Consider the following 25,084-nt stretch of genomic DNA (forward strand, 5'->3'; position numbering starts at 1 on the left):
TTACAAGGAAATGTTTATCATAATGAATATTTAATTGTCTATCAAACATCCAAGTAATTTTTGGCTTTGGGCTGATGCTTACATTTTAACAAATCATTTTGATTTTGAATTGCGACCTGAAATGGTTTTGAAATAGTGCTGTTACATTTAAATTGGTTATGCCGTAACAGTTCAGAAGAGTTTCATAAACAATCTTTTCATTTGAAAGTTACAGAAAGTGAAGTTTGTTTGTGTGTGTGTGTGTGTGTGTGTTTGTGTGTGTGTGCGCACTTTGGATGGGTTAAATGCAGAGCACGAATTCTGAGTATGGGTCACCATACTTGGCTGTATGTCAAGTCACTTTCACATTAGTCTTTTGAGAGTCATTTACTGATACTCAGATGAGGCCTGTGTGTATATGTTACCTGGAGAACGTAGTTTATTCTGGCTTGCAGAGCGGGAGAGTGGGAGGCTCTGACGGAAACGGTTCATGCGGTTGAAGCCCAACGGTATGTCAGCCTCAGACATGGTCTCCAGAGACTCAGCAGATGCGAAGGACAGTTTAGACGCCTGGTCTGCCAAACCTGACTGAGTTGACTGGGAGTGACGTGGACTACGGCTCTAAATGACAGAGAGAGAGAGAGAGAGATTTCCAGCATTTTAAATGGCATGACGTAAAATACAGACATTACTCACAAGGAGAAACCAAGAGCAAAATCCTCCAACCAGAGTAAACTGCAATTAAACCTTGCAAGTTTATACCTAACATCAGTGCTCTAGCTCAGAGTGAGAAAGTAAGGGAGATAAAAAAAAAAGTACCTAAAACTCTGTTTGTGTAGTGAAGGGAAAAACGGCAACATACTGATAGAAAAATTTGTCACAAGACACAAGACAAACAAGTCTTTAAGCTGTGTCTCTACAAACAGATTGAAACAGTTATGCAGAACAAACCGGTCTGCCTCACTATGACATATACAGTAAAGGTGAAACGCACATCTGTGGATTTTTTTGTCAGATGTTTCTCTGTCATTGCTGTGGTTGTTTTGTAGTATTTAATGAAGAGGATTCACACAACCACATCCTGGTGTGTTTCACAAGCTGTAATGAGGTGCTCCCAGGGTTGCAATGAGGAAAGACTGGCGAGCTGGTTTGCATCAGGAAACATCAAATCAATTCTCCTCTGTACTGCCTCTTTTTTTTAATGCTGAACATATTTAAAACTAGACAAATTTACTTAAAAAGCACATTTGTGAAATAAATATATAAACTATTTTCAGATAATATAAAATACTGTGCAAAAGTTTGGGGTGCTAAAGATATTTTAATGTTTTTGAAAGAAATCATTAATGCTCAACAAGGCTGCATTCAAAAATACAATATAATGGTAATACTGTGAAATATTATTATTATTATTATTATTATTATTAAAAAATAACTGTTTTTATTGAAATATATGGCCAGTCTCCAGGCAGTAACATGATCCTACATAATGTAATTAAACCTTTTTGGTTTGGTTTGTAAAAGTATGTACTGTACGTTTGGATCCAATTAATGCATCTTTGTTGAAAATAAAAGTTTCACATTCTTTTTGTTTGTTTGTTTTTAGCAGACGACCCCTGATGTTTCAAGGGTTGTGTATATCTTGTATTTCAGTTATAAACTGTGTAAACGTCTTGGCAATTATTATTTCTTGTTTTAACCATAAATGTAATAACGTTCAGAGAAGTTTATACTTAAAAAAATAAATAAAATAAAACTAATATTAACAAAATTTAGACAAAATATAATATCAATTAAGAAAATGATTTAATAAAAAAAAATGAATAAAACAAATCAGCTAATATATATTTATAAAAATAAAACTTATAAAAGCAGTGTGTGTTATTTACACACAAAGTAAAATCTCAGACACACAGATACACAGAAGCAGTGTAGTGTCTATCCCCTTGCAGACAGTGTCAGAGCACAAAGAGTTGAGCTGATAGATGACCCCCCGGTCTAACTATAATGGGGTCATTTATCCACAGCAGAGAGTGGTCCGGGTGCTACACATACACAAACGCACATACATACAGTGCATCTACAAAATAAGAGCTTGTTTGTCCACACAGAGACACACACTGCCAAAATCGCCATAGCTTTCATGTATGCTGTGCTAAGCTAAATGCTATACAAACTGAGCAAAAAAGAAATGCCCCTTTTCAGGAAACTGTATTTGAAGGATAATTTAGTAAAATCCAAGTGTTACAGATCTTTATTGTAAATGGTTGAAACAATATTTTCATACTTCAATGAGCTATACACATTTTTTTTGCGCATGCAATCAAGCAAATAAGGCAATTACGTTCACACTTACAAAAATGCCAGTAACGCACAATTAAGACTAGCATAAGACTGTGCTACCGGAAGGGTGAGTATGATTTCACCAAGTACAACATGTTCCTGGATCAACATCCTTGTTGATCCTGGAACAACATTCCAATCAACCAATCAGAATAGAGATTTAACTTTTCAGCAAATATCTGTTTTAGGCTTACAATCTGGGTTAGGAGCTTCTACACTCTCGTTAATCAACAATCATTTTCCAATGATTTTAGGAACTAATTATGGGTGGGGTTAGGTTTAGGGGTAGGGATTAGGTTAAGTCTACATTTTTGGACAATAATGTTGATCCAGGATCATCAAAAGATGTTTGATCCAGGAACATGTCTTACTTGGCAAAATCACGGCGACCCTACAGGGAGACAGGAAACACAGCTGAATGTCCTTGCAGAGCCAAATCACATACAACCATGTGTCCCCCCACATGTGTGCAAGAACTTGCAAATACCTTGGTAATGGTGATGGTTATTTCTGACTACTGGCCAACAAAAGGCAAACTCTCAATTGTTTCGGTGTGGTTTCAAACATGATCTAAACTAACGGAGAAAATGCATCACACTGTTGATCAATGCTTCAAACTAATTTGGAGTGAAAAAACCCCTTAAGCCCATACATCTAATCAAGATCTCCTCTCTCAAGAACTAATGCTCTTTCAAATAGCTTTTTGTCAAATGCAATAAACACACCAGCTCTCAGTTTCCTTTTCTAATTTGTATTTGCATCAACAGACGTGTCAGTGTGTGTGTCATAGTACCTTCCTAAAGTGTCTGTATTTTCTGAATTAAAGAAAATCTGGGATCCCTATATGGTTCTTTGCAATAAATCTCCACCTTCATCACACACACACGCACTTTATTTCTGTTCCAGCAGCAGGAAGGAGGACAACCTCATGCCAAAATACATCTGACAAGAAAATGAACTGAATGTAACAGCATCTGACAGGACTGTAGTATGAACAGCATACGATTATGGTAAATACAGATATAGCTGAGAAATCTACTACAACAATGAAAGCAGTAGTATTAAATGCAACACAAGGTAGCACAAATCTGAGGATGAAATCACTTAGTTATTCGCTCATTCACTATATAGTGAGTACCACATAGTGAACAACAAACAAATTTGGATGCAAATACCATGCCCATGCAATAATGAAATTAATAACAATGAAATTAATGAGTTCTTCACTGTCCTCTAAATAAAGGCACAATGTTCTGTATTAATTTGAAGGAATTTTACATATATATTTGTATAGGTGTTTTGCAGGTATTTAGAATTTTACACGGCATTGCATTGTATTTTAGAGTTAACGGAAATGTTCATAAGATTAATGGATAATGTCCCATGTAATGAGCTATACTTTTTTATTTTATTTTAGTTTATGGTTAAATTTTTGTGAACAACAAGTGAACAACATTGTTTAGCTGTTCAGAGAAAAGTGCCCAGGAACATTTTAATACACAAAAGCTACACTTTGATTGTTCAGGAGACATAATTAAATTTTCAAAGTTTGTTTTTGATTCACTTTGTTTTATAATCGGAGTGATAAACAGATTGAGTTTGTTGGGTTTATATTATGTATATATATACACACACAAATGTATATGTTTATCCTAAAATCCTGACAAATTGAAAATCACAGATGAGATAACTGCTGAAAAATACAGCAGACGTATAGTGCAGTAATATTAAAAGCTGATCTATAATTAATAGCTAATATCTCATCAACATCTATGATTATTAAAAGCTGAGCACAGTTTGATACATTATTGAGGACTATTTTGAAAGTCTTCTAACATGCAAGACAACTAATATGTTTTTATGTGAGTAAAATCTGAGAAAAATACTAAATACTAAAATCTGACAAGTATATGAACATGTAAGTAAAAAACTTCCATTTAATTTCATTGCCATCTACGAATGACTACTGAATTAAGATATTACATAAACCTCTTTTGTGTGTGTGAGAATTAAATAAAAAGAGAGGAGCATTCTCTCTTTCTTTCTTTATGCATGAGAGAAGTGTGTCTATTTTCAGAGAACTTGATGGAAGACATAGTATAATATAAGATACAATGTGCACAATTTTATTAGAATAACATTATTAGCTATTACAAAGAGACGGACAGAGAAGCAAAAGAAGTGTGATGGAGAGAGAGAAAATGAAAGAAAATAATTGCTCTTGAGAATAATCTTTCTCTCTCTCTCATGCTATTGTTAGAGACAGGCTGAAGGCAGAGCAGAAATTGCTCCAGCAAATTGCAGTAGATTGTGGCCTGTTCAGTCCAATGCTGAGAGAGGCACAGAAAGCAGGGAAATGGTAAGCTGGTATGTGGTCATAAAATGGCGGCATTCTCTGCGCTTATCGTTGGGGACTAATAGCAATGATGAAGATTTAAATGATAAGAGGAAGAGACGAGAAGAGAAGGAGGAAAATGGATTAGTTCAGCACACCTTTACTGTCTACTAGAGCAGGGGTTTTCAAACTGTGGGTCGCGACCCACTCGTGGGTCACGGAATGGAACAAGGTGGGTCGCACAAAGTCACTTGGCTGCAGCTAATTTTGCGTTTCAATGACACACAGACACTAACACAGTTCAGTCTAGGGCTGCACGAATGTGACGAGTGGGGCGGGGCCTAGTGCCATGGGAACAGAGCTAGGCCGGTGGAGTGATTGGGAAATGAGCAACACTCACCGGTCTCAAGAACCACGGAGGAGATCGGAAAGATACAAAAGAGGAGCGATGACAGTGAAGGACGAGAGAGGACCAGGCCTGGGTTTTATTTTGTGTTTGTTTTTTATTTGTGCACGGCAGTCATCCGAGAGGGGCTGTCGCGCTGTTTTGTGTTTATTTGGTTATTAAAACTTTGTTTGATTGTCCGCCGGTTCCCACCTCTTTCCACGAAGGAGTCATCGAGGCGGTGGGCTGGAGTGAGTTCGCCCCCCCCCCCCCCGGCAACTCACTCCAGCCCACCACATCGAGCACCCTCGGCGGCAGACTCCTTCGCCCTGCTCGATGGCACTGCGGATTCACCCCAGCGGCGAAGGATCTTCGGCAGCGCGCCCCTCCTTCCTCCCTGGCTTCGGCACCAGTGTAAAACATTAAAATCTTCACAATCACAGGAAGAAGGAGGCGGGAACTGGGAACCCACTCATCACAACGATATAGCCCACCAACATTAATAATGAACTGCAATATCCTTAGTGTGATTTTCAAATTGCAATTAAGTCCGTGTGCGTTGCGTGTTTTGAAGGTCTCAGAGCAATGTCATTAAAAGGTTCAATCGGTCTTTTTTTACCTATTTCACAATTATTTTAATCTCCAAACTGTTTTAGATAGTTCTGCTTTGCTTCTTATGCTTTTCTAAAAAAGTGTTGGATTGTGCTCCGTTCTCGCCGACACACACGGAAGGATCATGAATGCAACAAAACACAGCAGCGCAGATCACACTTCACTGGAGTGAGCCTGCTTCACGTTTTTATGGACACTACATATTTTAACGCCAGTAAACAAAAATTAAAACTTGTAAATTTGTAGTGAAATTTTCAGTTGTACTCTAAAATAAAATGGTTATTTTTCTTAAATACTTAATTTCTGTCATAAAAATTTTAAGTAAGATTAGGTTTAAAGTAATTTCACTCGTTGTTTTTTTTTTTTTTTTAATATTTTGGTGGGTCGTGAAATATATTACACTTGTCTAGGTGGGTCGTGGAATGGAAAAGTTTGGGAACCACTGTACTAGAGGACCAGCTGTAAGCGGTCTCCCAAAAACAAGAGCTAACAGGTGACACAGTTTAACAAAAACATACAAATAATGCTAAACTGGGTAACCAGGCAGTGCGACCTGTGTCCTTTGTTTTTGTGGCACATGATTTTTAGGACACCTTGAAGCTCACTCGATGGGGTGAATTTGGTAATGCCTGTTTTTGGGAAATATACTTTAAATTGTAGTTTGACATGCTACAGTACTTAAGTTACTCTTTGGAAAATACCAAATTATATTGAAACTACGTAAATAAACAATATTACTATTTCTTGTTTCACAGATTACTGCTAGAAAACTATCATTTTGCATTATTGACACACTGTTTTCCTAATGAATGTTGTTCAGTTGCTTTGACGCAATGTATTTTGTTTAAAGCGCTATATAAATAAAGGTGACTTGACTTGATTACAAAAAAAAAAAAAAATCAGCCAGTTAAAACAGTATTTATCCAACCAAGTCTCATTGGAAAAACTAGTGGCAGTAATTCACCAAAAATAAAAAATGATTACAGGGCAGATTATCAGTTAATAAAGACTTATTTTTCTTGCATAATACATGTTTTGATCTCAGAACACTTATCAAAGTGCATGATTTGTAAACTAACATTTTGCTGTTTGGATCACAGAACCAGATATAGTAAACTAGCTCAGTTGCTCACCTGGTGCAGCACTGCACTTTTGATGTGGAGAGCTCAGGTATGAGTAATGATAAAAGATCTAAAAGGCTTGTAGAAGCAAGCCAAACGTAGCATGGTTGCTTCATCAAAAATGTTTTTATGTCACGTTTGCTTTTGTTAACACTTTACAAGGGTTTAGGTTAAACTATTTTCAAAGGGACAGAGCATTAACATTCAGCACCACTCACTTTACATTTCATTTTAAAATCTGCTGATTTCTTCAAAAAACAACTTAATAAAATGTTGCTGCATTCACCCATATTTGTTCTGGATGAAACTGAACTGAACGGGACATTTCATTTTGAAAGTGTTGTGAAATGTGCAAGAAGTTCACTTGACAGAAATGTCACCCCAGCCACGTTTTCCCAATCAGCCTAAGTTGGATCTGAGAAATATTTACCAAAAATAACAACTAATAAAACACTCTAATTATATATATATATATATATATATATATATATATATATATATATATATATACACTGTGATAAGCAGCTAAAATATTTCACATAATAAAAAAAATTGAGGAAGGGAAGGGAAGGGAAGAGACTAATAGACAAGAAAATGTAAGGATTAAGTATTGGATAAATGACAGAGTTTGAGGTGAATATGTAACGAGGGATTTGAAGGGTCAGGTCAGAAGGAGTCCATTAGTCAAGAAAGTCTAGAGTGAAACAAATAATATAGTGATTAAAAATCCCAACTGAGATGTCCAACACCGACAGACTCTGGAAGAAAATCACAGCATGATCTCATTAGTCCCAAATCAGTGTGGACATGTACTCATCGACATGCTCTCTGCATGATATTTATTATCTGGATAGTCAAATAAAAACAAACAAACATGACATTAATGTTAGAAATAGAGAATGAGAGTGTGTCCGTTGACAGGAGTGTAACATGAATAAATAAGTGTGAGAGTGAACATGAATGAACAGAATCAGGAGGATCCCATTACTGAGTCTGTTTTTCACAGCCTGAGGCCATTTCTTGTGTCCTTGTACAATTATACACACCCTCCAACATCTCTAAAACATATAATAGACATTTTATCCCTGAAAGAATAAATATCATTCACAATATAGTACAGGTTCAACAATGAGTGATTTGATGGAATACTGTAAGTAGGCCTATAAAGTTTCTGAACCATCCTATCAGCATACTCACTGTTGTGCCTTTCCGATTTTTTTTTTTTGTAGAGTATTATTCAGCTGTGACAACTTAAAAGAAGTTTTTAAAAACATCTATAGAAACTCAGTTCTGTGTTCTGTTCTATCAAGTTGACTTAAGCTGTAAGACTTTTATGGGTTCAATGTGCAGGTGTGTAAGAAAATGGAAGTGAGGAAAAGAGAAAGAAAGAACAGGGGAATGAGATTTAGAAGATAAAACCCAGTGAAGCAGATCATAACAAATCAGCCTCACAAATGAATGACTTTAACACAACTGTGACCTGACACATGATACAAACCTATTCAACACCAACTGTTTCATATGATGCTCATTGTAATTGCTACAGACTCATCATTTTAAACACTTAGGGATGTCCACGTGAGCCGACAAAGGTTTTTTTTTTGTGAGATTTATTTCAATTTTGGCTACAATTGTGTACCTGCTACTCAGCCCAGACAAAATCTGCTGTATTTCTTGGTTGATTTTTGGGATGTGAGTTGTATAAAAATTGGTGCGGATTCAGAGTTATTTATTTATTTATTATTATTATTATTATTTTTATTTTTTTTATATTATTTAAAATCCCATGCTAGGTGTACTGTGTTAACCTAACTGAGACTTGTTATAACACTTATATATCATTGCTCTTTTTGTTGTTTTTGATTGCTTCCACTGTCCTCATCTGTAAGTCGCTTTGGATAAAAGCGTCTGCTAAATGAATACATGTAAACGTAAATGTAGAGTGGGCCTACAACTGACATCAATACATACCACATACATATAACATAAGAACACAAACAGGTATCAAAAGAACAAGTTTTTGATATAAGAACACACACAGAAGTAATCAAAGCACTCACCTTAAAGCTCCAGTAGTTTGGCTGCTGCTATAGGAAGAGAGAGAAAAGAGAGAAAAAGAGAGAGAGAGAGCGTTACTTAGACATTTATCTCTGTGTGTGGTGACACCTCTTACACAGTCACCCTCTGCAACCATTTGACATCTTTTGTGATATAAGAATGTGAAGGAAAATTTGAACAGAGACAGAAAGAGAGAGAACACATCTCACTGAGGATATTTGTCAGAATTTTTGAGAATTTTGGATATACTTACATTCACTTCAACTCTTTATAATACGCAATTGTAAGCAAAATAACTTAAACTAATATATTTGCATAATGTAAGGCATCTTTACACAAGCAAAGCAGAGGTGCTCTAATTACTGCTTTCTTATTTATTCTCTAATTATAACTTCATATTTCCATCCACCATTTCATGTTTCTATATTCACAAGTCATATTAAAACATGAGCATTACTACAATATGCATTTATACTACCACCTACACTACCATTCAAAATTAAGGGCCAAAATATCTTTACATGTTTTGAAAATCATCTTTTATGCTCATCAAGGCTCCATTTATTTGATCAAAAATGCAGTAAAACATGTGAAATATGATTTTCATTACTTTAAAGTGTAATTTACTCCTTTGAGTTTACTTATTTTTCCGCATTTTCAAGAAACAGCTGTGCTGCTTAATATTTTTGTAAAAACCGTGATGTATTTTTCTCTCCAGAATACTTTGAGGAAAGTTCAAAAACAGCATTACTTAAATAAAAAATCTTATATATCTTATAAATGTTTTTACTCTTACTTTTGGTCAATTTAAACTACAAACCATTAAAAAACGTACTGAGCCGATAACTGTTGGTAGTGAATAAGCAGCAATAAACAGACTTTTTACACCACATATGCTGCGTCATACAGCGATTTGCAGAGTAAAGATAGCATTAAAGCACATGGTGACACAGTGGCACATAATTCCTCTAGTCTGGTCATCATATGGAGCGGTCCTGAATGGGCTGGCCCTCTAAATGAGTCTGCATGAAGGTATTTTGAGGCTTTCTCTCATCCGTCCATCAGCTGCCCTGCCTGACTGACAAGATTGCAGCAAATGGGAAAAAGAATTAATTAAAAAGATCCCCTTCTGTGTCTATGCTTGGCCTGCAGCCCAGATCTATCAATCATATGGAAATTGGTCAGCTGTCTAAAGCGCTCTCACCTATCTCTCCCATTTCATCTGTTAATTTCACTTTTACTGAAAGTCAGAGACATCGCCTGCTAAAACCAGATTCTGATATTGTTGTCTTTGTTTCTTGGTAACTTTCTTTACTTTCTCTCTAACTGTAACTCTTTTGTTGGATTTTTTTTTTTTAAAGAGACAGACCGAGAGAGAGTCATGAATATATGACCACTGCATTACTAGACAGACATTACATTATTAGAAGACATTTTAAATGAACTACTGAGTGTGAAAAGTGTGGTTAATAAAGTGGTTTATTTTCTTTATTCAGTTCATTAAAGCCACATGACTTAAAGTGCCCCGAGTTCCCATATATTCTTTGAATAAAACTCAGACTGCTGCTAATTTGGTGAACCCAACCCTGATCGATCAAGACCTCTGAATATTTCATGGCCAAGTCTAGACTATATAGTCAGCTGATTAAATGTGTGTGCGTGTACAAACATACATTTAGAAAGTAAAACATATTACAGCAAAAAACGTCAACGAAATATTTCCTTCTACGCATTATATTTTTATTCTAAAATAATATTCTGTGTATTCAATCACCTACATTCAACTTCGTGCCGCTCATCCTGGAAATGCCCTACAGCGAGCAGCACTATGAAAAATACATGCAGCACGAGTTCGCAGTAGTGCTTTATTTACTGTATATTGAATACACACAAACACTCCAAAGTTGAAGTTAAGACATCAGCATACACACATTGCATCAGGGTCTCTCCAAAAAGAAAATACCTCATATACCTAAATCATATAATATCTATATTTAAGTGTTGGTCAGTGTTCCTGTGTTGCTGATATCTGGGAAAAAACTGGCCAACCCTTCTCAGATAATCCTGTGTTTATTCTGTTTCAAAACAGGTTTAACTGGTTTCTACATCTAGGCTGTTTTAATGATTGATTCTGCCCCTCCGGACAGAAATGGGTCAGATATAGGGGGAAGGGCATCACCTGCAAGGATTGATTCTGGGTTACCTGATGTCAGGTACTACTGAGCAGCAGATGGACCCATTGTTTTGTTCCCAGGAGGTGTTTACTGGTACTGAACTTGTCTTGCCTTGTGTGCAGCTGATGGTCAATCCAGGGGGATAAACCGAACTTTGGAACAGCTTTGAGATTCAAGTGCTGCTCAAGGGCGCAATATTAAATGTCTCCCAGTGGCATTTTCAAACCAAAGCATTCTCATATTATGTGGGACATGACTGTCTGTAGCATGAAAGGAATGACAGTGTAGCCAGTCTATACATCCCTTATATTCAACACACACACACTCAAACTTTTACCAAAAATGTAATTTTAAATTAAAGGTGCATTAAGTAATTTTATTTTCAGGATTCATTGGCCAATAAAAAAAGTGATCTTTAAAATGACATCTATCAACATAGACACAAGGTAAAAAAAATATATATAAAAAACAACTCTGCAAATGTTTTATTAAACTGTAAATTAATTGTAAATTGTAAATTAAATGAATTGTAAATTAAATTTGTTTTAACTATATCAATTATATCAATTAAATATTTATAATTTTACTGTCTTTCTATTGTTAATAATGCCATAATGCCAAAAATACTGTACAATAATATATATAAATATATATATATATATATAGGCCTAACACACATGTTTGTTTTTGTGAAAAGTGGGGACATCCCATAGGCGTAATGGTTTTATACTGTACAAACTGTATATTATATCGCCCTTCACCAACCCTACACCTAACCTTAACCCTCACAGGAAACTTTGTGCATTTTTACTTTCTCAACAAAACTAAGCGTTTTGAAAAATGGGGGCATGGGTTATGTCCTCATAAGTCACCCTCTCCTTGTAATACCTGTGTCATACCCATGTCATTATACAAAGTTGTGTCCTGATATCTCACAAAAACAAGAGCACACACACACACACACACACACACACACACACATTTCAATGTGACAACCCTAAATTTCTCTCTTTGACGTAGCTATTGATAAATAACAGAAATAACACAACTACCGACGCCATCATACTGGATCATAATTTAGGGGACACTTTGGCATCTTATGGATTTATGCACTGCAGGGCCGGTGAGCTGAGGCTTGGTGATGTTATTTTCCCATAACAAGCAGAATTCCATGGAGAAGGCCAGCATCCTCAGTTGCTTAGAAACAACTCTTAAAGGCTGTCTAAACTGCGGCTGCCTTTGCCAGCAGAAAATTAACAGCATGTTAATAGATGATACAGGTGCATCTGAATCAGCATTACAGATCACATGAAAAAAAGCACATCCAAAGTACAGTTAATACAGTTACTTGGCTAAAATCAATGAAAATTCTGCTCAAAGTATAATGCTTGTGGTGAAATAAAAAAAGTTAATCTGATAATAGTGTGCTATTTTATCAACAAGCATTGATGCACTAAATTAAAAAGTGACTTATATACACTGAAAAAAAAATGGTTGTTGAAACCATTTTCACTCAAAAATCCTGAAATACTCTTTGTTTAATTTATAACTTCGAAAAATCAGTTTTACAGTGTAGTCACAGAATTAGAGTCTTGAACACACATGGTCACAGGACACGTTTTAAACATCTTACTATCAGGTGTAAATGGCCCGACCAGTAGTTATTGGCACTGAACTCCACTGGCACATGGAAGTGAACCTATCAGAGATTATTTACAACCTAACCTCAACCCTATAGTAAGTCTTAAAGATACAGCAATAAACCCAACTAAACTGCTTGCTGTTAAATTCTAAGAAAGTTAAAACTGGCATTGCAGTACAAATAGTAAAGCGACTATGCAGGACTATGTCCCTGCAATAATCCTTAACTAGCTTTAATCAGGAGTACATAATGAAATACTTTAAAACTGTAATAGAACATGCTCCCTTTAAATCCACCTCCTGCATGCATCAGAGACGTAGCTTTTGTTTGCAAATCAAATGCCACCATGTGAACCTACATGAGCATTACAACCAATCCACCTTTATTAAAGCAAAAGCACATTCTCATGCGCACTAAACACAACAATCAGGCCTGAATACTAGTTGCATCTGATCCCGTGACCAGCATTAGTCTCCACCTGAGAAACATGTGTCAGCCCAGCAAGACGACATCCAGAGCCTACCGGAGTTTTACACCACCTAACCTGAATGCAAAACAGCTCTTCCTTCCCTCACATGCACACAAGCATACAAATACATACAGTCACACATGTTCCCTCTCGCTGACATGCAGCTACACTCACACTAGTCACACACTCCTGCACTCCTCAAACCCGAGTAGTGTCCATCTGCACGCAGTCACCACATCAACCAATCTCATAATAACCAAACAAATAAAGCCAACGCGGATCTCACCTGCACCTGTATGCATGTGCACTAGTGAGTGTGCGTCCTCCCTACACACACACACACACGCATGCACACTATCTAGATGCCTTCAGTCTTAGCAGCTGGCTGTCAGGTGTGCAGAATACTCATTCTCTTATTTCTGCCCTCTCTTTCTCTCTCCAGCACATGCGACGGCAGGTTCTTTATTTAATTCATTACAGCATCGGCTGGCTACTGGCTGCTGCTTTAACTCTTCCGTGCTGGAGTCTTGGGAAAAGGCTGGTAGAGGATAATTAACTCTCCTCCTGCCGGTTTACACACTGTTGCACTCATCTGTCCCATCTCTCCCTCTCTTCTTGTCCTGCTCTTCCCCTCCCCCTTTCCATTATTCCACCACGGCTGCAGATAGGCAAATAAATAAGAATTCCTGTGAAGCCTCTTCCTTCAGAGGTAAGGCTATTCTGAATCCCTTCCCCGTTTTCTCCACTGTTTTTTTTTGCGTTCTCTGTCACTCTCTCTCTCTCACTTCTTTTATTCCTTGTTCTCTCGCTCTCTCGTTCTCTCCAGCCTGACCTTTGCAATATGATATCACCAGTTTCCATATAAGGGCGGTGTTGCCTTGGCAACCATGGACTCCACCTGTCTCTCACCCAACCTCCCTCTCTCTCTCTCTCTCTCTCTCTCTCTTTCTCTCTCTCATTTGATCCTGTCATCTCTCACACACTTGCTGGGCATTAATGTCATGCTCAGGTATGTGATGAGAATCACATACATTTGGATGAAAGAGCTGTAAAATAGATGATGAAAAGACAAAGAGAGACTTTCGAAACAGCCCTGCTGAAAAGACTAGCTCCGACCAGCATGAGTTTCCATGCTTATGCTGATTTGGTGCTTTTCTAGGTAATCGACTATCATAGTCATGTTGTTCATCAACAAAAAATGCTCATTGACCAATCTACTTAAATGAGTAGTTCATACAAAAAAGAAAATTTGCATCATTTATTCATGTTGTTCTAAATCTCTATGACTTTCATTGTTGCACAAAATGAATGTACTGGCCATTCTAGTCAATAAGAGTAATGTAGCTTTCAAGCTTCAAATAATGATTTAAACTGTAGTTATAAGAACTAATATTATGGTGCACTGCATCTCTTTTAATAGCATTCATAGTAAATGCATGGAAGAGAGCAACTAGAAACTAGTGATCGACCAGTATATAACCTAGACCAATTAATTAGAACTTTTTGATTATCGCCTTCAGCCTTTAAGTTTTTCTCTGCACAAGTGCTTTAATAAGTAGGACTTTAATTTTCACAGCACTGAAAACGGCAGAACCTGAGCTCAGATGCACAGCAGCTCCCATTTTCCATCTTTATAAGATTTTCCTTTTTTAAAAGCAAATTATTCAGCAAAAACAAATTTGTGTCTTTTAAACGATTTAACAAATATTTAATTTAACAAACTGTGTTGGTTACAGTGTTTATTTCCTTTTTACTATAATGTTTTTAACAATTTCATTAGTTTGAATCCGTCTGTCCGTTTGTCCGTCAAGTTCAAAAGTGTCTTTTTCAACACTCATCCCTCTAAAAACATCAGCATAAATGGATTTTGAAAGACTTGAGCGTAAACATGTCTGTTATTCCTGACTCTCTTTCTCTCTCTCTCTCTTTTCATGCACACAGCTGATTGGCTGATACTGGTTTGATGCAGTGACAGAATCCGTATTTGAATACAGCATTACGTCACCCTCTTCCATGAGAACCAGTTGTTACATTCACAGAGTGGTGCTGTGCTGTTTTGCTGTATTCTAGCATGCAACTGCCTGTTTTTTATGGTGATTACAAAATGTTTCAATTACATTTTTTGACAGCTTCTCTCAAGCTGTGCGAAAACTGGGGATATTAAGCCTATGCCACCAGTGACTGAAGAGTTTGTATGTACTGCAGGCTCTTCAGACTGTCAGCCTAAATCCGATTTTTTTTTGTGCATATATCCAACTGGAATCAGATCTAGATGACTAACTGTCCACACTGTGTATCGCAACTGTACAAATCTGAATAGTGTGTCCCGTAGCGTGTCCCGTATCTTTCTTTTTACTAAATATCTGCATTGGTTTCTATGGCACTGCTGTTGTAGGGGTGTCCCTGACTAAGGATTTTTATAGTCGAATCGGAATTTTCGAATCTTGCCGATATTCGACTAATAGTCGAATCATATGTTTGGGGGCGGGGCAAAATACATTGAGTCAAGTCAGACATTCGACAGCCATAATTACTGATGTTAACACAGGGAAAATGTGTAACAAATGCCTCGCAGATACAAACGGGGTAAATAATGTTTTGATGTTGTTACGACCCTGCGTTCTACTTGCTCGCCTGCTGGTGGCGGTGTTCTTCCAGGAGAGCTTGGGAGATCGCACACCCCTGTTACCTGATCACCACTTAATTATGGAGAGGATAAAACATTGGACTCAACCACTCCTCTTCACTTCGTCCAGGGGATCGACACCCTCTGGAGAAGTCACTTGTTTTGCGAGCCTTTATTTGTTTACAGTCCATACCAACCTTTTCTCCTCCCCATCTGGATTATGATTTTTCCCCTTTTGATTTTGATCCCTAGACTTCGTTATATTAAGTTATTTATGTTTTTGAAGACTAATAAAATCTTGCAAGTCATTTCTTCAGTGTACTTGTATACTTTATGTACGGTTAAAACGAGCTGGCCGTAACAATGCTTTGATTAAAAGATATTTAACACTAAACATCAGCGAAACCCTAACAATTTACAATTTTTACAATAGTGCTCTCATTATAAAGTTAGCCTATATTAATGTTTAGCATTTCTGTTTTGAGCTGCGCGCGCTGAAGATGACCAGTAGAGTGACGCATTTGATAGCAAGTTTTTAATCAATGGGATTAAAATCATAATTTTGTGTAGAATATGCTTCGTTATTTATACAATATAATGTTAATATTAGGACTTATAGGCTATCTGCATAAAAGAGACCGATTGCAAATGAACGTGTCTGCGCGGCTCTGAATGAACTCCTTTTGTGGACGCCTTCTTCACGCAACAATGTGCAGAAACACGGCAGCTAAACTCTAAAAATTCACAGCATTTTATTATAATGGTCTTCTCATTATAGTGGTATGGGTGTGACAGTCCAGTCATAGTTATTAATATTCTGCATTGTAGTTTGTCCTGCTCGCGCTGCACGTGGAAGAGATACCGTAGTACTGTACTACAATGAAGCGCTTGACTCAGAACCAAATTCATCTTATCAGGTAAATAATATATGCACGATATATTTACACCAGCTGAAATGTTTTGAAATCACTTGTACCCTACCTGATCGAAAAAATCCAGTCTCTACCTGTGTCAGTTTGAGTCTTGGTAAAGTTTTAAATCCCTGCCGCCAAGATGCTCCTGTTTGGTCACGGATTATGGAAAGTGAAACATAAATCTATAGGGGTGGTTGGATTTATTCACACACTTTAAAATATTTATTTGAAGCTTCTTTATTTTTTAGATTCTTATTCATAAGAGGCTGCATATTAACTAATTGGGAGAAAACCACAAGTTCTATGTGAAATCAGACATTTGAGCGCTCACATATAGTCAGAAGGGCATAATCATAACAGACCGTGAATATTCGACTGTGAGATTGGTAGTCAAATCAGGCTCCTCGAATCGAAGCATCTAATCGTCGACTATTTGGGATCACCCCTATGCTGTTGCATTCATTCCTATGCTCAAAAACAACTATAACAGCAATACAGTTTGCAATCCAGATGTCGACTTACAACATGACTACATGTTGCCATCCCGCTGCATTATATTTAATTTTATGAGGCAGCAGCAGAAACACGGGAAGCCGGAATGTGCGACTTTCCGTGCCGCCGTCTCCACTGGTTTCAAAACTCAAAGAGGTGTGTATACTAGTTGTATATTGTCTTTTTCTTCTTGACTTTTACTACGCAACAACACACCCTTGTTTCCGCAAAGACTTTCAGAATCATTACTACACAAACGTCAGACGTGCTTACGTTTTACATGGCCGAAGAACGTAAAAGACCCATGCTAAATCCAATCTGAATGTTCATAATGTGTCAATGGCTCCTTCGGAAGTCCTCTAAGATGGGTACAATTTCAAAGTCACATGTTGTGCATCTTTTGTGTGTGAGAGTGTGTCCATGCACACTTAATGTTATTTACACAAGCAGCTGAATCAACGTTCTTTTGTAGTTACTGGAGTAACACTCCCATTAACCAGTCAGAGGCTTAATGATGCCGCAAGGATGTTGAACCAAGAACCTGTCCTGTGTGTGCATGTGCAGTTTTTTAAATACACACACAATACCAACACTGATGATAACAAGACATTTTTCTTGAGCAGCAAGTCAGCAAATTAGAATGTTTTCATCTCTCATACGACATCAGCTTATTAAGCAACAGACTAAAAATGTAAAAAATTGCTTATTTACAGAAGTCCATGATTAGAAGTTACTGTATTTTCAAAAAAAAAAAAAAAAAAAAAAAAATTATATATATATATATATATATATATATATAATTTTTTTTTTTTTTTTGAAAATACATATATATATATATAATAAAATAAAGTAAAATAAAATAAAATAAAATAAAATAAAATAAAATACACTGTTCAAGCCCTAACCCAGCCCTAAACTTAACCCTGGAATATGACTGGTGAATTATAATGTTGTTCCATGACTAACAATAATATTGATCCAGCAACATCAAACAAGGTAAACCTCGTACATACCTGTTCACGTGCGCTTCTCTCTGCAGTGCCCCTCATGCTGCCGTGTGAGGGGGATGGAGAGGGTGGTAGGGAGTGCTGAGGAGGGTACCTGTTCTTCAGGTGGTCCATGAATGTGTCCCGCTTGCGTTCCATGTCGGCCTTGTGCAGGTTGGTGAGGGCCTCCAGGCTCTGGGCGGCAATGACCGTGTGCCGGTGTTCAGAGGTGTGGACCAGCCCCACATTGGAGAAGCGTCGTGTGCTGTTTCCCAGTGTCCGATATTCACGCGGGTACTCCAGGTCATCGGTGGACATCATGTGACCTCCGCCACGCTCCGGGTCTGGTTTGAGAGAGAGATGAAAGGGGGCCAGGAAGAGTTGAGGAATGTGAAGAGTGTGGCACCAGCATGCATGCATCCATTCGGTCATGCAGGACCACACACACCCAACAGCGCAAATGCATACACAGAGAATGAGGTGAAGGGAAGGAAGAGAGAAAAATGGGATGAAATGTTAGACTTATTTGAAGAGCGAGTGGCTGCTGCCTGCAAAGCTATTGATCTCAGGTTTGGTCAAAAAGAGGGAACTAAGAAAAAATAAAAGCACTGAGCTATAGATCAGTAAAAAAAAAAAAAGAAGAAGAAGAAGAATGGAGCCAAAATTTCTCTGTAGGAGATTACATTTTGCTTTGCCTGGTGATTCGTCTGTTGTCATCTGATGTGGATTTCTTATTTTCCAAGCACGCATGCTGGCACACATCCTGCACGAGCATGTACCACTGCATGCAAATTCACATATACACATGAAAATTTGTTTATACAAGCTAGAAGTAAAAAAAAACTATTAAAAAGTTGGCTACAGTGGTCAGGGGTGTCATGTACAATGTTTTCTGAGGGGGGCACCAGTGCTAGGCTCATTTTATGCCCTAGATGAGATAAGTGCTTTTAAGCACTTTTCCACAACCTAAAGAAATACAGTAGGTGGCCAGCCTATCTGGGCCTTACCGCCGCGCTGTAATTCAGTCGCGTGTTAAAATCATTTACGAAACTACCGCCAGGTGACGTAAAGGGACGGATTGCGAAATGAATGTAATTGTAAAATGAGATAAAAGAAGGAAGTTCACCCAAAAATGAAAATTCTGTCATCATTATCATTAACATTAACCTCACATCATTTTTAAGGCTGCACCTGCAATAACATACTTTCCTACAATATACAGTAGCAGGCGAAAAACAGTATGATAGAAGCAGTATTTTGGAATTCACAGTACTCATAAAAGAGTAGGTAAAAAGTACCATGATCTACTACTTCAGGCTAGACTCCTGTGCAAGTGCACACCCAATTATTAGGAAATTATTAGGAGAGGATTTCTGAATGCCAGTGAAGCAAGCAACTAATGCTGGTCACATGCTAATGACAACATGTCGAATATAGCATACCAGATTACATTCACACTATACACATTTATACTATATACAACTGTTTTTTTTAGCAGTACCAAAGTAATTTCTTATTCAGATTAAGTAACTAGTCAAGAGATTATGCAATTTCAGATGCAGCATAAGACATTGCAAAAGTAATCACACAAACCTCACTGGTTTCTCATGTGTCAGATTCGAGCTTCCGTGTTTACCATATTTGATGTTAATCAATGTTTATATGCGAAATTAGATCCGTTCATGAAAGCAATCATGTCTCTTAAGAAGATTTAGATTAAACATCCAAACATGGATTAAATGCATGGTTCATATGGATTAATTTTGCAATGTTTTATGTACTTCTTAATGTGTAAAAGTTTTGGTTGCATGGACTTTCAATGAATGAACAAAAAGGATGAGTGAATAATAAAAGTATCTTCATTTGGTTCAAAAAAGAAACAATTAATGGGTAAGAATGACATGAGGGTGAGTAAATGCTGACAGACATTTCATTGAATCATTTAGTTAAGTCGAATTAAGAAGATGGGGGAAAAATATATAGGTGAGGAAAGCTCTTAAAATCTGTTATAAAAGGGTGATTCTATAATATAGCGAAATATTTGTGACCAGCAGGGGCAAGCTGAATCATGCTAACCAGCCAAACTTTGACACCATGGTTTACTGTATGGGCCCCCTCAGCTTAAAAGTGCATGATACTTCTGACAAAGTGGCAAAAATATGTTTACGCACTCCCAAAATGCACATGTAGCTTCACCACACCCCCTCACTTGCTCATAAAGACTGACAGGAACAGCGGCTAATGCACATGGCACACAAAACAACACTCGGGCAGTATGCAGAGACAAGACATTGACATACAATTGACAAAACCAGTGGAATAAAATGGCAGGCCAGTCAGAGGCTCTGATTGGCCAGAGGCAGGACGACATGAGGGGATATGGGAGTGGCTGGGTGTGGTTACCTTGCTTCGGAAAGCAGGCCCCAACACTGGCTGAAAAAAACAAAACATCAACCACAGTTAAGTTCCTCATTCTCTCTTTCTTTCATTCTCTCTTTCATACAGACGCACGATAATTGCCATTGGTTCTTTTGGCAAGAATTGATTCCCAAATCATCTCTATATTTTATGCAAAAGGAACAGGAACATTGTTCAGTCATAATACAAAAAATAAAATCCTACACCGAGGAGCAAGTTCTCTGACTGCTGTTCACGAAAACTAGTAAGGTGCTTCTCACATTGCTGGTGCTGTTTTTTTGTGTAAACAGAAGCTTTCTGTAAACATCCTCAATAAGACAAGGGTTCCAACCGAAAAACCTCCCCGAGCACCTTCTGTCAGGAATTTATGAGTCTCACTGTCAGCTTCCTTGAAGCCACTGAAAAAACAAATACAAACACCCACACAATCACTACATTAAACTTTAAATTTATCAACCATTCCTCCTTCTAGCTACTACTCTTACTTATTTTCTCTTTCACACATTAACATTTTCAAACCTTATAGCATCTTATAACTAACATCAATAAATACATCTTAAAAGAACAAAGAGTATATGTTTTTGATGTTGTAAGGTGTTTGTGTGTGTTGCAAGGTTTTCAGCGGGAGTGAGCTCAGAAAAGGTACGTATCGGTCTTGATCGCTTGTGTGGTGTAATTTTGTTAATAAAATGTTAATGAGGTATCTGAATGTTTTAATGAGCTTAAATCTAGCCCCTGGTGATGGAATACTCCATTTATACCTGAGGCCAGATTACAGGAACACACAAGCATAAAAAAAACTGCAGGTGACATAGTACACTATAAAGCAAGTGTTCAGTTTCACATTCCTGTTTCATTTTTGTCTATGCCTGAAATAGTTTGTGCTGCTTAACAGGTTTATAGAGACAATACCATAACATAAAGTTTAAAAGAACTGCACTTTGTTAACTTATTTAATGTTTTGATCAGTTTAACGCATCCTCATTTAATAAAAAGTTGTTTCTTTAAAAACTGACCAAACTTTTGAACTGTAGTGTAGTGACAAACAACAACAAATTATTCACTGGAATACCAAATTAAAGTGTGATTATTCACATTCTTTTAATTTTGTAAATGTAAATTAGTTACTAAGGTTATGAAGTGAGACATTTTTGACAGCCTTTCATAAGAAGTAAAAAACTGTTGTGATGAACTGGCACTTGATATATTATATTATATTATATTATATTATATTATATTATATTATATTATATTATATTATATTATATTATATTATATTATATTATATTATATTATATTATATTATATTATATTATATTATATTATATTATATTATATTATATATTAGCACAGTATATTATATAAAGTATAGTATAGTATAGTATAGTATAGTATATTTAAATATGTGCCATTTTAAACGTGAAAAAATAAACAGAATGAAGACCTCAAGAAGTCATTCTCTCTCTCTCAAAAAAAAAAATACTCAGATCATGTGTTTCCAGCTGAGTGGGATTTGAATCACTCTTTATGACTCAACTTTCACCATGGTCTGCCTATTGCCCCTTCACCCCCTTCCAGGAAGCTTGGGGCTAAAAAAACCATCACCATCCAATGAATTATTCAGATTTTTTTTAAGCATTGAATCTGAAAGCAGCTGGTGTTTTATTAAGCAGAGCTGGTGCTTTAAGAGAAATAGACAGCATCGGAGCTCCTGAGGAATGGATAAATTTAATGACCTTGTGGTTAATGTTGTTAGCATTGAATACTTTAATAGCACTCATACTCTCCTGAGGAGGAGCATAATCTTTCAGCGAGCGGCCTGTTGAAGGACAGACAGAACTGATACCGACTTACCATGATACTTGCTCTAGGGAGTTTGAACCATTAATATACCCTGACAAAGTGACTAAACTGTGTTAGCTTTAGCAGTAAGAGATTTGAATGGAAGCAAGAAGGACATGTTCATTTCACTTAAACAGGCTGAATAATTGAGTGATATCATGGTGTTAAAGTTGTTCAGAGAACAACTGCATATTGGTGACTGTACTAATAAAGCCCAGCCAATGGTAGTTTGATGTTCTTAACTTAATATAGTATATTGTGGAATCTTATTCATTTCAGTGTCACATGATCCTTCAGAAATTATTTTCATTTGCTGCTCAAAAAAAAAAAAGATTTCTTATTGGTATCACTGTTTAAGAAGTTCAAATGAACAGAATTGATCTGAAATAGAAATAGAAATTTTGTAATATTCTAAATATTAAAAAGGGGTATCAGTAATAGCAGTTGTAGTCCTCTAACTATGGTAATGAGGAGACATTCATGGTTTTACATATGGATACTGTGGCTTATAACATAATACATACAAAATGCTAGCGCTGAAATATGATTACTATGCAAGAACTACAGTAAATTTACCTTTAATGTGTATGATAATAATAATGCAATCACATGTAGCTCTGCTCAGAGCTGCATTAGATTAAAGTAAGTCAAAGGGGACCGCTTTGGTTAAATTTGAGTCCACACTGGACCAGATTAATGCAATAAAGCCAAAAGCCTTCAAGCATTTATTACAAGAAAACTGCACCCTGCTGTCTCATTCTCTCATCTCAGATCATATACCTCAGCTACTCATTCTTCTAATAAAGACAAAATGCTGGAACAAAATAACCATCTTGAGTGTAAGGAAACAAAGGGCATTGATCTGACATGTGCATGGAAGCACATATCATCAGCGAAGAGAGTCGACCCATGTGCTAAAAGCAGGTAACTGCCGCAGGCACTGAGAAAATGAGAGAGAACACACGATGCCGGAAGTGGAGAAGGGTTGTTTGCCTCCATCCATCACAGAAGCCAAGCTAGAATTACTGTGACAGGCAAAATCAATGCAAAATAACAGCCTGAGAACTTGTTAGCAAGACCTTTTCAAAAAGTACAAGAGAACAATGACGTTTAGCGAGCAAGAAGGAGTAAGGGAGAGAAAATGAGAGCTAACAAACTCTAAACACTAAAGCCATCTTTATCCCACTTTTATGAAGAAATACTGTGTGCAAAGGCAATAACCGTGCTGAATACAATGAGTGTGTGAATTCTCTGATAACTTTATAGCACAGCATTGTATTGCTGCATATTTATTCCAGAGACCTTTTTGTATCTTCCAGAGATCAGAATGACTTAAATAAAATAAATATTTCAATAAATAAATAAATTGACGAGCAATTTCACAATCCCTTAATTAAAAAAGTTTCTATTCGCATCATAGTGGCAACACCAGCATGTTTAACATAATATATATATATATATATATATATATATATATATATACAACCCGCATTCCGGAAAAGTTGGGACGTTTTTTAAATTTTAATAAAAATTTCAAAAAATGAAAACTAAAGGAATTTCGGTAGCACTTTATTTTACAGTCCTGTTCCTCATGTACATACTATGTACTTATTATAGTAATTACAATAACTATGTAATAACTAGGTACTAACCCTGAACCTACCCCTAAACCTAACCCTACCCCATGTAGTTACCTTGTATTACCAGAACTTTCTTAGATAAATACACTGTAAGTACACTAAAAGTACATGTTAGTACACGTACTGTAAAATAAAGTGCAACCGGAATTTCAAATCACATGAGCCAATATTTTATTCACAATAGAACATAGATAACGTAGCAAATGTTTAAACTGAGAAATTTTACACTTTTATCCACTTAATTAGCTCATGTAAAATTTAATGCCTGCTACAGGTCTCAAAAAAGTTGGCACGGGGGCAACAAATGGCTAAAAAAGCAAGCAGTTTTGAAAAGATTCAGCTGGGAGAACATCTAGTGATTAATTGAGTTAATTGGTATCAGGTCTGTAACATGATTAGCTCTAAAAGCTTTGTCTTAGAGAAGCAGAGTCTCTCAGAAGTAAAGATGGGCAGAGGCTCTCCAATCTGTGAAAGACTGCGTAAAAAAATTGTGGAAAACTTTAAAAACAATGTTCCTCAACGTCAAATTGCAAAGGCTTTGCAAATCTCATCATCTACAGTGCATAACATCATCAAAAGATTCAGAGAAACTGGAGAAATCTCTGTGCGTAAGGGACAAGGCCGGAGACCTTTATTGGATGCCCGTGGTCTTCGGGCTCTCACGGCGGCCGTTGTGTCCTGTGGGCCAAGGCTCATTTAAAATGGACTATTTCAAAGTGGAATAGTGTTTTATGGTCAGGCGAGTCCAAATTTGACATTCTTGTTGGAAATCACGGACGCCGTGTCCTCCGGGCTAAAGAGGAGGGAGACCTTCCAGCATGTTATCAGCGTTCAGTTCAAAAGCCAGCATCTCTGATGGTATGGGGGTGCATAAGTGCATACGGTATGGGCAGCTTGCATGTTTTGGAAGGCTCTGTGAATGCTGAAAGGTATATAAAGGTTTTAGAGCAACAAATGCTTCCCTCCAAACAACGTCTATTTCAGGGAAGGCCTTGTTTATTTCAGCAGGACAATGCAAAACCACATACTGCAGCTATAACAACAGCAT

At 36.9% G+C, this 25,084-nt stretch overlaps 1 protein-coding gene across 5 annotated transcripts in view; it reads right to left on the reverse strand.

Moving 5' to 3' along the window:
- LOC132149304 (SRC kinase signaling inhibitor 1-like) overlaps positions 1-25,084 on the reverse strand; it is a 111,693-nt gene that overhangs the window by 33,795 nt on the left and 52,814 nt on the right. For 2 of the 5 annotated variants that reach the window (XM_059558434.1, XM_059558437.1), the window contains exons 3-6: positions 20,540-20,569; positions 18,164-18,480; positions 8,836-8,862; positions 405-600 (exon numbers count right to left, since the gene is read on the reverse strand). In XM_059558434.1, the coding sequence (XP_059414417.1) occupies positions 405-600; positions 8,836-8,862; positions 18,164-18,480; positions 20,540-20,569 (570 nt within the window). Of the gene's footprint in view, positions 1-404; positions 601-8,835; positions 8,863-13,404; positions 13,919-18,163; positions 18,481-20,539; positions 20,570-25,084 lie in introns of those variants that run through there. The other 3 variants (XM_059558433.1, XM_059558436.1, XM_059558435.1) reach the window with 3 other exon arrangements.

Source organism: Carassius carassius, chromosome 9 (assembly GCF_963082965.1).
Source record: "Carassius carassius chromosome 9, fCarCar2.1, whole genome shotgun sequence".
NCBI lineage: Eukaryota > Metazoa > Chordata > Actinopteri > Cypriniformes > Cyprinidae > Carassius > Carassius carassius.